This window comes from Mauremys mutica, chromosome 13 (genome assembly GCF_020497125.1).
Source record: "Mauremys mutica isolate MM-2020 ecotype Southern chromosome 13, ASM2049712v1, whole genome shotgun sequence".
Classification (NCBI taxonomy): domain Eukaryota; kingdom Metazoa; phylum Chordata; order Testudines; family Geoemydidae; genus Mauremys; species Mauremys mutica.
In genome coordinates this window covers 9,891,861-9,906,036 of record NC_059084.1, presented here as the reverse complement: position 1 = coordinate 9,906,036, position 14,176 = coordinate 9,891,861, and the positions used below count along the sequence as shown (strand labels likewise).

The window sequence follows — 14,176 nt, the reverse complement described above, 5'->3', positions numbered from 1 at the left end:
TTTGGAAATACTTGCACATATAGCTTTCAAAAGTTTTGTTTTGTTTTTTTAAAGATAAAAAAAATCCTAAATAACTGTTTGTTTTAATACTTACAAAGGTTTGTCATTTCTGCCTACTGGCTGAGAATCGGGAACAATATCTAGTAGTTCATCTAAATGAAACATATATTAAATTTGACATTAAACATTAATTTTCTCAGTTTCTTTTGTAAAAATATGAAAAGAGAATGATTTAAAAATAGTATTGTCAAAATTTGCAGAAATACTTACGTAGTGTTTGTTTTTGGCTGATCTCACTGTCTGCCTCATTTTGTATCATTTCCAAAACTTTTTCAGCTGACATATGCTGCTGAAAAATTACAAAAAATATATTGGCGTGGAGATATACAAAAATACATTTTATTTAGAATAGAAGGTTTTTTAAATGTTAGAAAATAATGACTCCCAAAACCTTTTCAGGTAGTTTTGCCTCATTTCTGATTTTTGTTTTGCTGATATTCTTCTGAGTCTCACAAAATACATTGTCCAGTACACAGCCATCTCTACCCTAAAAAGCAGAAGTCAGTAATGTTAAGTAAGGAAGTAATTTTACTATTAAAGAATAAATTTTGGAAAACTATTTTTCTGACTCTTACAAAATGTTTTTCAGACAGTGTGGTTCTACCCTGAAAAATTGTTTTGGAATCCCAAAATATCATTTTTACATATTCATTGTGTCTCAGGAATTTCTATATGACATTTGCTCAAATTGAAGTAAAAAGATGTTTTTTCACCTCCAAGCCCCACAAACTCAACATGGTTCTGACAGTCAAACTGAGATATTTTCATCTCATACCAGTAAGAGAGATTCTTTAGGGCAAATTATTCCCTCAGCTACACCAGTGCAAAACCAGTGTCTTCAGGTTAAATACTCAGTGAATCTGTGCAACCCCATTAACCTTTAGTTTCAGGGTCTGATCCAAAGCACAATGAAGTAAACAAGAGTGCTTCCATTAACTTCAATGGGCTTTGGGCCTGGCCATCAGTTTGCAGAAATGTCAATGATACCATATGAAGACAATGGCATTTCACAGATGTAGATGATGCTATTTTAAGGAACAAACAATATTTCATAATGACAGTGGAGTTTTAATAAAGTTGAACAGTTCAAGGGATGGTTTTCCAGAGAATTAGGTGCATAATTAAATTAATGCACAAAATATGCTCACACAAACTCAGGGATTGTGTGTAGAAACAAGCCTAATCCATTTGATCATGCAACTATCTGATTTGCCCAAACATCTGTAGTAATTGTGTTCACAAAGTAGAAACACAATTGGACAATTAAACTGTCTAAAAATTTGGCACTAAAAATCTTTGGTTGTTGTGTTTTGATAGCATTGCATAGGTAGAGGCTGGATATAAATAGGCCACACCTTTATCGTCTCAATTTCTTTAGATTTGCATTGTCCTGGAAACTTTGCAGTAAAAATGTGTTCACTTCAAAGAAAATCTGTTTTGCAATTTAAAAATTAATGCATGTAAATGTTTTCTGTATTAAATGTCAGTAATGTAAAACTATCCTATTAGTCCAAGAAAGCTCATTAACCTTTGAACACTATAGCATATGGGGACTATTATGCTGAGTGAACCGGAGACTCCAATGGATAAAAAATTGACAGATCGTGTCTGAGGATGGGAAAGGAAAAAGCAAGTTTGCCAGAGGGTGAGAGTAGGTATGGTCAGCCTTAAGGGATAAAATGCAGATCTTAGAATAATTTTACAGATGCATCTTGGTTCTCTAATATCCTGGGCCCAATACAGATAAAACTGCAAACATAATTTTATAGGTATCCTTGTTTGCCAGTAGGAGTACTGCTCAGTTTTAGCCAGCTGAAAGCATGAATCTGAAACAAGACAGGATTTAGAGGAAAAAAAGGATTTAGAGAAAAAAAATGGAGCTCTACAAGACCACTTTTGTATCAGCACAAAACCTGATGAGACTAATAAGTATTATGAAGAAAAGAAAAGATGAAAATGGATTATTCTTTTCTAAAAACTTACTTTTTCTGCGGCAACATTACGCCTTTTAAGAGAGTCAGCAATAGAAGATATATGTGGTCCAGTATGCTTTAGATCTAATTTCTTTATTCCGCTCACGTTATTTTTTTCAGAAGAGCTCATCATTTGCAAAGGTAGTTTAAAGCGGGCCTTTCGGGGAGTTGCTGAAAACAAACCAAAGTCTTGTTAATTTTACTTTTGTCCATTAAAATTATTGCAAACCCAGTGGCATCGCAACATTTAAAGGCTGTTTCTCATCACTACATTCATTTAATAAAGTTTTAAACAATTTTAGCCTAATTCTGATATCACACAAGTGAAAATTGACCTGTGAAATTAAGGAAGCTACACTACTGGATAAGAAGATAGGGATTTTGTGTACTGAAAGAAGCATGAGTCCTATGAAAAAGAGCACGTGATCATGTAACTAAAGTCTGTATCATAATGCATATGCACAGATGAATCAACCAAAGGTAGCATAGGCAACCTTAATTCTGGTATTTCCTAACTTTTGAAAGCTTGGCTTTGCAACTTCATTATTCTTTTAACTTAGCTTTGTATGTTATACATAGTATGAGGATACTGTGCATTTGAGGGGATTCTGTGAGAAAGCTAAGTCAACAAATGTTCCTCAATCACCAGTTCCTCTCCTGTCACATTTGAGCTCTTACTGGCCTTTCTCCTACGCAGCTTCTGTGTAAAGGGAAAGGAGCAAGTGATGGGAGACTGCTAGTGGGTTTGCTAGTGGGAAGATGGTAGATCCTGGAGGAGAGCCAGGAGTGACTAGGGAAAGGTTCTCCCCCACTTCCTCCTCAATCAGTGATTCTCTTCTGAAGAGAATGTAAGCAGTTCTAGACCTGGTTTCTTCTACCCAGACCTGCAGTGCTCCCACACCTCATCGGTCAGCAAGATAGTCAAATTGTTCTTGAAGATACACACAAAAAGTGTTAGGGAAAAGGTGCTGCTGAATGACTCTCACAAAGCTGGTGATGTGCCTTGTCAAGAAGACAAGAGTAAAGTTTGGTTGATGGATGTACGAATGTGATTCACTGTGATTGCTGTAGACATTGTACACATTCCTGAGAATGCTGCCCAATATCTTTATGAAATGCCACTTATTTATATTTGAGTTTCCTGAAAATGATACTTAATATGCCAACGAAGGTGGAAGAGTTCCTTACAATTTTCACTTCAGAATCTCTTCAGGTCTTTGAGTAGTATGGCATAGAAACTTAAGGATTATGCATTTGCTGAGGAGATCCCATGAATAACATTTTAGCCTTGTTTCCATCTCCACAAACATATAATAGGTCATGCCTGATTGTGGTAACATAATGCAAGTTTTTCTCTAGGAAGTGTTAACTACCAGCACATAATGCCTCAGGTAAAGAAATTAGTTTAAAATTACAAATAAAGTATAAAAACTATTTTAAACATATTTTTAACATTAAAAAAAATGTCAACTTACACGTATTGACAAATACCAAAGGGCTCCTCAGAGGCAGTCTACCAGTACCTGGGACAATCACTGATGCTTCAGACACTTTCCGTTTAGTAGGCGTAGTAATCTTGAAATGCATAAAAAACAAACAATTCATTTTAATACCACAGCTTAGGACACTGTGGGTTTTTTTATATTTTTTGAAGTCATTTGATATTTTAACTAACAATAACTCAATTTTTGCACTCTGTGCTGATGGCAATGTTTAAAGTTTTACTTCTCAAATACTAAGAGAATATTGTGACATGAAATAATGAGTTTTAATTAGCATGTAATTTGTAACTGAGATCAGGAGTTGGGATTTTCTGAAGTAATTCAGCAAGGGACAAATCCTCTTCTCAATACATAGCACAAGTAACTGGATGACTACAAGGAGTTCCACTGGTGTCAGAATCCATCAAGTAGGCTATGATGCAGCAGTAGAGCCACTCAGTTGCCATATTTGTAACTTTAAGGCTGCAGAACCACTGTGTGGAATAATGACTAGTGGACCTATGTACTCACAAATTCACTGATTCTGTTCCTCCCATGGCCTAGCTTACAGTATCCCCTATGCACAGGAAGATCCACACAGAGTTGTGCTTTGCATACACAAGGGATGCAGATCCTCTTTGCAGGCTTCTCACATGCTCACCTAGAGCTGCACTCTGTGTGCAGGTGTATGCATGCACAAGTGTATGTGTGAGAGAGAGAAACCTGACTCTAGTGAGAAATATTAATACTGAAGGTTATTAACAGGCCAGCAAGGGGTTAAAATATATTTAAACTTCCATCTACCACAGGATACACAAATATATAAAACAAATAAAGAAAAAATTCTAAAGATTCATCTCAGAGTTGCAAGGGGCCTATTTAAAAACATTTTCTATTGTATTAATTTTTAAACCAAAAAGCTAAAAATTCAGAAAGATGGTTAACCTTCAATTATATAGCTTAGTGATAATTAGTATTAAGTTAAATACCAATGTTGGCATGAGAACAAATGAACATAAACTGGCATCAACAAGTTTAGGCTTGAAATTAGATGAAGGTTTCTAACAATCAGAGGAGTGAAGTTCCAGAACAGCCTTCAAAGGGGAGCAGTGAGGGCAAAAAACCTAACAGGTTTCGAGACTCAGCTTGATAAATTTATGGAGAGGATGGAATGATGAGGTTGCCTACAGTGGCACATAGCCATTCTGCAACTGCTAGTAGCAAATATCCCTAATGGCTGGAGATTAGACACTAGATGGGAAGGGCTCTGAGTTACTACAGTGAATTCCTTCCCAGGTGTCCAGCTGGTGGGCCTTGCCAATATGCCCAGAGTCTAATTGATCACCATATCTAGGGTCGGGAAGGAATTTTCCTCCAGGTCAGATTGACAGAGACCCTGGGGTTTTATTTTGCCTTCCTCTGTAGCAAGAGGCATGCGTCACTTGCTGGTTTAAAGTACAGTAAATGGTGGATTCTCTTTAACTTGAATCCTTTAAATCATGATTTGAGGTTTTCAGTAACTCACCCAGAGGTTATGAGTCTATTACAGGAGTGGGTGGGTGAGGTTCTGTGACCTGCAAGGTGCAGGAGGTCAGACTAGATGATCATTATGGTTCCTTCTAACCTTGAAGTCTATGAACTGCAGTGTAACTACAATATATTAGTCATGGCTCTATAACCAAGAATTTAATTTAATTTTTATTTATGCTAAACTATTTCTGTTTTGATAAACAAACTTACCTTAGATTGAATATTTTTGCAGTTGTCTTGGTTAGTTTTTTTATTCCTATTCCTTTGTTGTACAGGAAGTTGTTGTTTTACAAACTTACTGGATTTCCCTTCCATTCCTGATTTTTCTTTCAAGCAAGGTGACAATTGACTTTCTGGTACAAGAACCTACTCAGTATTTTGGGGAAAATGACATCACATGTAATGTTTAATATATTATTTTAAAATAAATTAAAAAAACACAATTCCACAAAACCTTACTTAAATAGTAGCCCTGTTAACATCAATTAAACTTTTCACATGCAATATGACTAGACAAGTGGGAGAGTTTACAAGAACAGGCCCTAATTAATACTGCGGCAACAATCACTGTTTACAATCTTTTGTATGTGATTCTGGTCCACCACTACAGCTTCTCTCACGACTGTCTTCCTACATGCAAGGTGAGTAGGGGTTTATGTGGAATGTGGCGCAAAAAAGTAAAGGGAAAAATACAGAATGAATTGAGACACTAAAAACTCTACTTCAATTGGTTTGCTTTCAAAGTTCCTGACTCAGAATGTTTTAATGATTTCCTATGCAGTTCCCCACATCCTTACTACATCTGTATATTTTGGCCTTGTCTATACTACATTTTCCTCCTAAAATTTTCCAGTGTTGCTAACATTGCAAACAATGTATTAGTGTATATCAGTGGTACTCACCATATTTGTATAGGCCAGCTATAAAAGTGTTAGACAACCTAGTTATTAAAATGTCAGCAGCTTCTTGGAGCCCCGTCTATAGCATAACTCCCACCATTGCTGCCACTGGTGGGAAATTTAAGGAGTGTGGAAGCCTAGTGGCTCCAATTCTGGAAAACACTTAAACATGTGCTTAAGTCCATTCCTATTCAGGAAAACATCTAAGTGCTATCCTGAATATGGACAGTTTCCTGAATCGTACTCATTGTTATCATAGCCACTCAGTGTGTTTTCTTTGCATAGATTTTGTCTAAACAGCTTTATGATTTGCATGTTGCTGCAGCATTTTGAAAAAATAAATACAAGATTTCTATTTAAGAAAACAAAATTAAAAAAAGTTTGTTATGTTATCTATTTTGGTTATCTATTTTCCAACCATTTACTATCTGCCTTAAAAGCCCCTCTGTTCTTACGGTGATTTATAACAACCAAACTGGCTAATAAGCAAGAGAATTGCTGACAATTGGAGAACATCAACATAAGAGAAATACCATGTTAAATGTCTTTAGGTTGGATCATGATCGCTATAACCAACAGAGAAATCCATCTAACAAAATTCACCATTTATGGCAGCGTCTCTCAACTGTGTAAGGCCCCTGAAAAGACACATGATTTGGGTCTGAAAATCCTCATGATTAAAATAATTTCCCAACCAGAACTGTGTAACGTACTTGTGATCCACTTTCATCAAAAATTATATGAACTGATGTTTTGGCAACTGATGCGGCTTGCTTCTTGGTAAATCCCTACAAAACACAAATAATTAATGTAAAATATACACTTGCTCTACCTTCTAAACTGTTTCATCTTTTTATATGAATCACAAATAAAACATTAAGATCACAAGGTTATATAATCCTCAACTGAGGTTACTCCCACATAGTGGAAAAGACTTCAACTTTGCACCAGATGAGTTTATTATGAATTCTTCCATCAAATGGTGCTTAGGGAAGAGCAGTTTTCTAATCCACACAAGTAATAGGGAGTTAAATTCTTCAAACCAGCAAATATTAGGATATCCAGAGGCACATGACCATCTATGTGGAGTCCCACAATGGCTTTGGGTCACAGAAACGTCTGGCTCCTTGGCTGCAAATTCTTCTTGTGTAGTTGTGCTCAGTGATTCCTCTCGAAGCCACTGGTACTAGAATTCCCCTTAAGGGATGTTCCGCATCATGGAGGTGGGTGAGGTTCATTAATGTCCTGCTAAAGAATGCACTATTATGTTCACAGAAAGCCCGCTACTTTATGGGAGAGGTGATGTAGACAACATCTGTTGTACCATTCTCTCTCTTCCTCAACTCAAGGATCCCAAATCCTATAGAGGGACTTTTGCAAGGTTGAGAGAAAGCCACCAAAGCAGCACTGTTTCCTACTGAGGCTCCCCCAACCAGGATTTGACTGCTTTCATTCCCTCCATCTGCACAGAAGGATGGGACAATATGGTCCATGATTTGTATGGCAAGGATGTTGGTCCACATTCACTTGTAAGAAATGTGGTACACTGAAATACATGACAATGAAAAGAATGAGAATGAAGTGCAGAAGGAATCTCTGGAATCTTTAGAAACGCCTTTTCTTATCTAAGAAAAAATAAAATAAAAATGGACAAAAAAAATTCACCACAGGGATTCCAAATTGTTTGTTTGTTTTTAAATAATCTGTATACCCTATGAAGCTGATTAGGCAAGGTTAACATGTAATTGGGATCATAGGCGCCAATAGGGAAAAAATGGTGGGTGGCAGCCCCCCCATCAACTCCTCCCAGCGCTTCCCACTTGCCGGCGGGCCCCGTGGATCAGCACCTCCCCTTCCTTCCAGTGCCTCCCGCCTGTTGTAATCAGCTGTTTCGCAGTGTGCAGGGAGGCTTAGCGGGAGGGGAGAGGAACGGGGATGAGACATGCTCAGGGGAGGGGGCGGACCTGGGCGGGAAGAGGCGTGGTGGGGGTGAAGTGAGAGTGGGAAGAGGTGGGGCAAGGCCTTGGAGGAAGGGGTGGAGTGGGGGCGGGGCCTGGGGCGGACCCAGGGGTCGAGCACCCCCTGGCAATTTGAAAAGTCGGCGCCTGTGATTGGGGATGCTATAAATATTAACAGCTTTGCTACTGCCTCATAAATCAGGTATTTCTGGAAATATGCCCTTCCACTGTTGCTCTGTGTGCATGAATTAAAAAATCAACACTGAAAAATAAAGCTCCAGCTCTGACAAGCAAAAAGTGGTCGATTATGTTTTTTAATCCTGATCAATGGAGATAATGAACACTTTTGTTCATTAATAAGAAGCTCAGTTCCTCATTTGTTTTTTAGCCTGAAGTTTTGGCAGTTGGGGAGACTTTTAGAAGAGACTTACTTTAAAAATTTGCTTCCACATGGAGACCTTGTGTATTTGGTTTTAGTCTACAGCAAACTCTTATGGCCAAGCTGTAAATGCCTGGAAGTAGGGAAAGGACTGGCTGGCTAAGAGAAAATATCATAACATGGGATATTAGATCTAGGGCAGTAGTGACTAAAAGTAGCTAGCATCTCTTTGTTGTTTTATAGCCTACATGAAATAAATTGAAGATCGTAGTGTAATTCCTAGTAGACAGGTGTCCACATAATAAAAAGAAAATCATCATGATTGGGATCACTGATGTTAGTCTTAGTAAAGTTGGTAGAGACTGAATGGCATGGAGAGTGAGCTAGACTTGCACCTCCAGATCAGACTGAGCTGAGGCATACTGTATACAGAGGTTTGTACTGCTTCTGTGTGACAGAGTGCTAGGTATGAAACGCAGAGTCAGCACTCTGTTCACAGCAGCTCCAATCAGGCAAAGCAGATTGGAGCCGACAAGCCAGACCTGTGCCTAATTTGTGTATGGGGCAGGGCAGAAAGGCTAATTAAGCCATTAGCCAGAGCCCACAAATAGACACAGGAAGGAAGTGAAAAGGGAAGAAATCTGGTAGTGAGAGGAAGAGAGAGACTGTTCTCTCCCTGCTTGTAAAGGCACTAGGTATGGTGGGATTCAATTATAAATAAACTGCACAGGGTGTTGAACCAGCACAAGGGTCTCTGTGTGATTTGTAGACAGAGTCAGAAGGAGGCCCTCTTACATTCTGAATTAAGCTAGTTATTTGGTTTAAGATTAATTCAGGCCCAGATTAATAGAATGGAAAAAGGTCCCTGTTCAAAAAGACACTACCTAGTTGCTAGTTTGCATGCACAATTGCTAGGGTTGTGCTCATAACAGTGGTAAATCATAGAATATTAGGGCTGGAAGGGACCTCAGGAGGTCATCTAGTCCAACCCCCTGCTCAAAGCAGGACCAATCCCCAGATTTTTATTCCAGTTCCCCAAATGGCCCCCTCAAGGTTTAGCAAGCCAATGCTCAAACCACTGAGCTATCCCTCCCCCCTGAACCAGCTGTGACTCCTGAGCTGGGTCTCCGGGTCACCAGGTCACTGATCGCTGGGGTCTCCATCCTCCAGGCCATCGGCCAGGGTCCCAAGTTCCCTCTCTGGTCCTCTGTAACAACAAACTCCCTCTCCTCTCACCTACACAGTTAAGTGTCCATGTGAATGCATTCGCTGCCTTTGCATGCATCCAATAATTGCATACATTTTTTCAGACACACAATACTATAAATCTTCGTCTCAACCTCTAGCATCTCCAATTAAACTCCCATTATAGCCCATTAAATTCAATTGTAGTATATTTTAAAAGATGTTAACCCTTAACAGAAAAGCTTACAATGGAAATGCTGGAGCATCTATTGTGAAAATGTTAGCAAGCATCTCAATACATAGCAAGTATCAATAAAGAAACCATTTTAAAATAACAGATCCACAGTGGAATCATTTTTTGTTCCAGCTGGACAGAAAATGCTGAAAGAGGAAGAAAATTTCAGCCTTACCTTACATTTATTTGCACCATAAACCTTTCGGGCCACTTCCATGATTTCCAAGACAGGATCAAAATATAGGAACATTTGCTCTCCTTCTTGATTACCCACAGCTACTGGATTTTTTAGAATTATTGTTAGTAACTTCTTTGACTCTTTTTCTGCATAAAGATGAAGCATTCATTAGGCTTCAAACACTTCTTGTTTAGCACTTGAAAGAACATGAAACTCAGTTGAAATGTAGAGTTCTCAATTTGCCTACCTGCTGCTCTCTAATCAAAGCTAAATTGGATTGTATTTAAATGAAACAATTCAACGTTCAACTGTATGAAAAAGTTATTTTTCTCACAAATAAAAGTACTTTAAACCTTCAAAAATTTCTTTAAAAATATATTTACTGCGTTTTCAGACTAATTAATAAGTACTCTAGAAAGTACGGTTTAATTCTTTACATTTTTTATAATGCTCTGGAAAAAGGGCCAGAGCATTCACTGCCTTGAAGTTCGTGTAGTTGGTAACACCTCTGTAAAATGACAAATAGGTGTAAAATACTGACAGTGTTGTACATGAGTACAGAATTCCAATCTGATAACATTTTGCACCCGTTTTGTAAAGGTTTAAGTGACTACAAGGCCCTTAAGAAATCAAGCTCAATTAATATTTATATTCTCTTTCACAATAACTATAATAGTAGAACAAGTTAATTTTATTCTCCCAATAAAATCCTTGCAATACTATTATATTTTCCAAAATTTTGCAATAATTTCATAAATCAGGATTCAAAGAGTTTTATAATTTATAATGCATCACTCTTTCATGCTGTGGGCTTTTTCTTAATATATGTTTATAAGTAATTTTATAACATTTTAAAATAAGTCAAAACTGTATATTTAATGTGCATGTCCAAATATAATAATTTATGCAAAGAAATCACAATTAGCCACTTGTGGACAGTCACCCAAAATATGTATGCAGCTGTGGTAACTGCACAAGCAAATTAAGCATGCATTTTGCAGAGCAACTGTGCTATGAACGACAAATCAGTACCTATATAAATGCAAGGGTTTGAAGTTCCTGAAAGCAATGAGAATTTTGCTCATTTAAGAACTGAGTAAGGACTTTAGGATTCCATCCAGAGTAATTCAGAATACAAAATTAATTTATAGTTAGGTAGACAGAATAATTCAGGAGTATAAGAATACATTCATGTGTGTCAATACCTTCAAGACTGTACATTTCTACCTCTTCCTCAGGTATGCTGACTGTTTCCCATTGATGATCCTCAAACAAAAAACAAGATGTTTTGAAAATAAAAACTCATATTAAATGATAAATTAATTAAATGTAAATGTGCATTATTACAATTATTCTTTAACTATAACATCCTGGAACATCAAGACATTTGTGACAGTTTTTTTATTGAGATTTCAAATCCATCAATTCAGAACAAACTGGAATGGATGGAAAGAATGTATTCTGAACGAAGGAGCTGAAATGCAGAAACTAAAATTCTATAAAAGGAAAGATATTTCTCACATCTGAACGCTCAGACTCACCAGTACAAGAACTTATGATATCTGGCAACAGTGTGAGTTACATTTCCAAAGATGAAACCAGGACATTTGATGCAGACTCATTCAGCAATGAACAGCTGCAAATTAGATTCAGAAGGGAAATTCTTAGTTTTAACAGCCTTTAATTTTTACTATTCTGAAGTTGTACACATCTGATGTGTACAAAAATGTAAGGGATTTAGAAAGTGAAAGAATCCCAACTGAAGTTGAACTGATGTATTATGGCTGAACGATCAGTAATGCCACTGCCTATTTGAATGAGGGGACACACAAGAACAGATTTTCAAACAATTTAGGCATAGAACTGCACAGGAAATTGTGTGTATAAACATATTACAAAATGTGGGCCACAATTTCCAAGTATGTAAAAACCTTGTTGAATAATGCCGTAAATTGATACTTGCCATTCATTTTCTGTTAATATTTCTGTTTTAAGAATAAGTGAGATACCATCTATGTATTTCCACTGAGCACTTATTTTAAAATGAACTGTACTGGTTTGCAATTCACTCTCCAGTTTCACAATAGTGCTGAGAACATCTCTTTTCAGGCTGATTGTTTTGTTTGGAAAAAAAAATATTTTCCATATGGTCAGGGAAAGTTAGCTTACTTCATCATCTGCTGCAACATAGAAGGATATACTTCGGCTACCAACATTAAAATCAATCCAAAATTCTTCAAGATTTTCATCCAAAGGTATCTGTAGCTAAAATATATTTTAAAAATTAACTTAGGAGGAACAGAAGGTTCTCAAAATAAATGTATTATAACACAAAAGTAGGTAATTTAAACAATTTAAACAAATCTTAAATACATACAAGATGTCTGTATAGCACTTTAAAATAATCTTTTTTTTACTCTCTACTTAGTCCCAATTGTTCTCAACTTACAGACAGAACTATACATCAGTTGTATTAAGAGAAAATCTATACAATTCACAATGAAGTTGTAACTTACCTCATATTTATCAAGGATTGCTGACAAACAAGGATATGTAAAAACTCTAAAAGAAAAATATCTAGTAAATCTTTTTGCAAAATTATTTACATTATTTTATACCTAGACTAGAACAACATAAAAAAATGGGTTAGTTCCCCTCCCCTCTGCCAAAAAATTCTACTTCAGAGAAAAAGAGTTGAAAACAATCAGTGGGACAGTCTAGGAAGATTGACTATTCAAAAATTTCACTCTAAAAACATTAAAAATTACATTTATACATGTCACAGTCCCTGGATAGGCTGCTGCTGCTGAGAGCCTCTCTTTCCCTGTCCCCCAAGTGCATCTCTTTTAAGTGACAGGCTAGTGCCTTCACTTCTCTTTGGGATGGGGCCGAAAGGCCCAACCACTCTCTGACACAGTCTTTGGGTTACATCCTCCCTCTGTTTGCCAACCATGTTACTTAGTTGGCCCAATGGGCTTGGCATCTCGAAGGGTTTTTCTCTGGCAGCCTCTGGATAATAACACTATATAGTGACACAGAAGCAGCTTCTCCAAAACAAAGGATGATTTATTTTGCCAAAAGGTACACAATGCTTAGAGAAGTGGATTAAAGTAACAAAGAGACCTACACACATATTGTCTTGTCCATGCTTGGCGTTCCCCTTGAGCCCCTAGGTAGACATGACATAGCTTTGGTGTCTCCTATTCTCTTGGAGATCAAATTGTAGACTGCTTTCTGTTTGGGGAGGGAGGGAGGTGGACTAGATGACCTCTTGAGGTCCCTTCCAGCTCTACATTTTTAAGATTTTATGATCCTGGCTCACAATCAGTCTCTGCCAGCCTGCAGCACAAACTTTCTGTGTCAACTTCATGGCATGCTGACCACTCCTCAGAGCCTTGCAGTGGCACCTTTTCAAGTGGTCAGGTCTTTTGATCTTCTAGGATCTTGGCCCAGCTGCCAGAGTTGGCCCAGCTGCCAGCTGAAGATTCCCTCTTCACAGCTATAAATCTGGCTATTGCATGAGGAGCAGCTCCTCACTGAGGCCATTGTTTTATTTTTCCTGCCTGGCTTCCTAAACAACTCCTTTCATCTAACTATGCATTCATGCAGGATAATATGACAAAGATACAATGAGGGGCATATGATAGTTATAAAAATATAACTATTTTCCAGTTTTCCACAATGCAGCCTCACAATTTAAGCAAAAACAGAATTTGGCTACAATAATTTTAAAATAAGAACTGAATAAACCCTTGACATGAGAGCAAATCACACAATCACTTAACTATCCTGCCAACTCATAAGACTAAAATGACATGTGGAGTACCCTCAACATATATTTATATTTCTTCACCTCTGCTAGGTCTGACCTCTCCAATAGGTATCATCCTGGACTAGTGCATTATCTCAGTCTAAAAATACCCTTAAAAAAAAGGAATCATGGGATAAATACCCATAGCCAGATTCTCAGCTGATGTAAATTGGTGTAGGTCTATTGGAATCAGTGATAATCTGACCCATAGTACCTAAGAGAGCCACCTTCTTCCAGGACTAAGGATCTTGCAGTAAAGACATCAAGAATGTGATTGCAAACAATGCATATATGACCTTGTTTCCATTCATCTTGCACCAAAGATAGAGAACTGAACACTTCTGTTTCTTATTTCTTAGTTATTTTTAAAAACTGTAATACTCTTTGTATGTATTTCTCAAAATAATTATTCCCTAACAACCCTAACTTGAAGTTATGTTTTTATAAACACACACTTGGGAATTTTATAAACCCAGCATCTAGTTAT

The 14,176-nt window shown here is 37.3% G+C and overlaps 1 protein-coding gene across 4 annotated transcripts in view; it reads right to left on the bottom strand.

Annotated features, from left to right (window-relative positions):
• SYCP2 (synaptonemal complex protein 2) overlaps nt 1-14,176 on the bottom strand; it is a 66,175-nt gene that overhangs the window by 37,291 nt on the left and 14,708 nt on the right. For 3 of the 4 annotated variants that reach the window (XM_044986594.1, XM_044986596.1, XR_006573276.1), the window contains exons 12-22: nt 12,395-12,440; nt 12,048-12,143; nt 11,084-11,144; nt 9,876-10,024; nt 6,657-6,731; nt 5,255-5,410; nt 3,509-3,608; nt 2,044-2,204; nt 452-547; nt 271-349; nt 95-152 (exon numbers count right to left, since the gene is read on the bottom strand). In XM_044986594.1, the coding sequence (XP_044842529.1) occupies nt 95-152; nt 271-349; nt 452-547; nt 2,044-2,204; nt 3,509-3,608; nt 5,255-5,410; nt 6,657-6,731; nt 9,876-10,024; nt 11,084-11,144; nt 12,048-12,143; nt 12,395-12,440 (1,077 nt within the window). The remainder of the gene's footprint in view (nt 1-94; nt 153-270; nt 350-451; nt 548-2,043; nt 2,205-3,508; nt 3,609-5,254; nt 5,411-6,656; nt 6,732-9,875; nt 10,025-11,083; nt 11,145-12,047; nt 12,144-12,394; nt 12,441-14,176) is intronic. The other variant, XM_044986595.1, reaches the window with a different exon arrangement.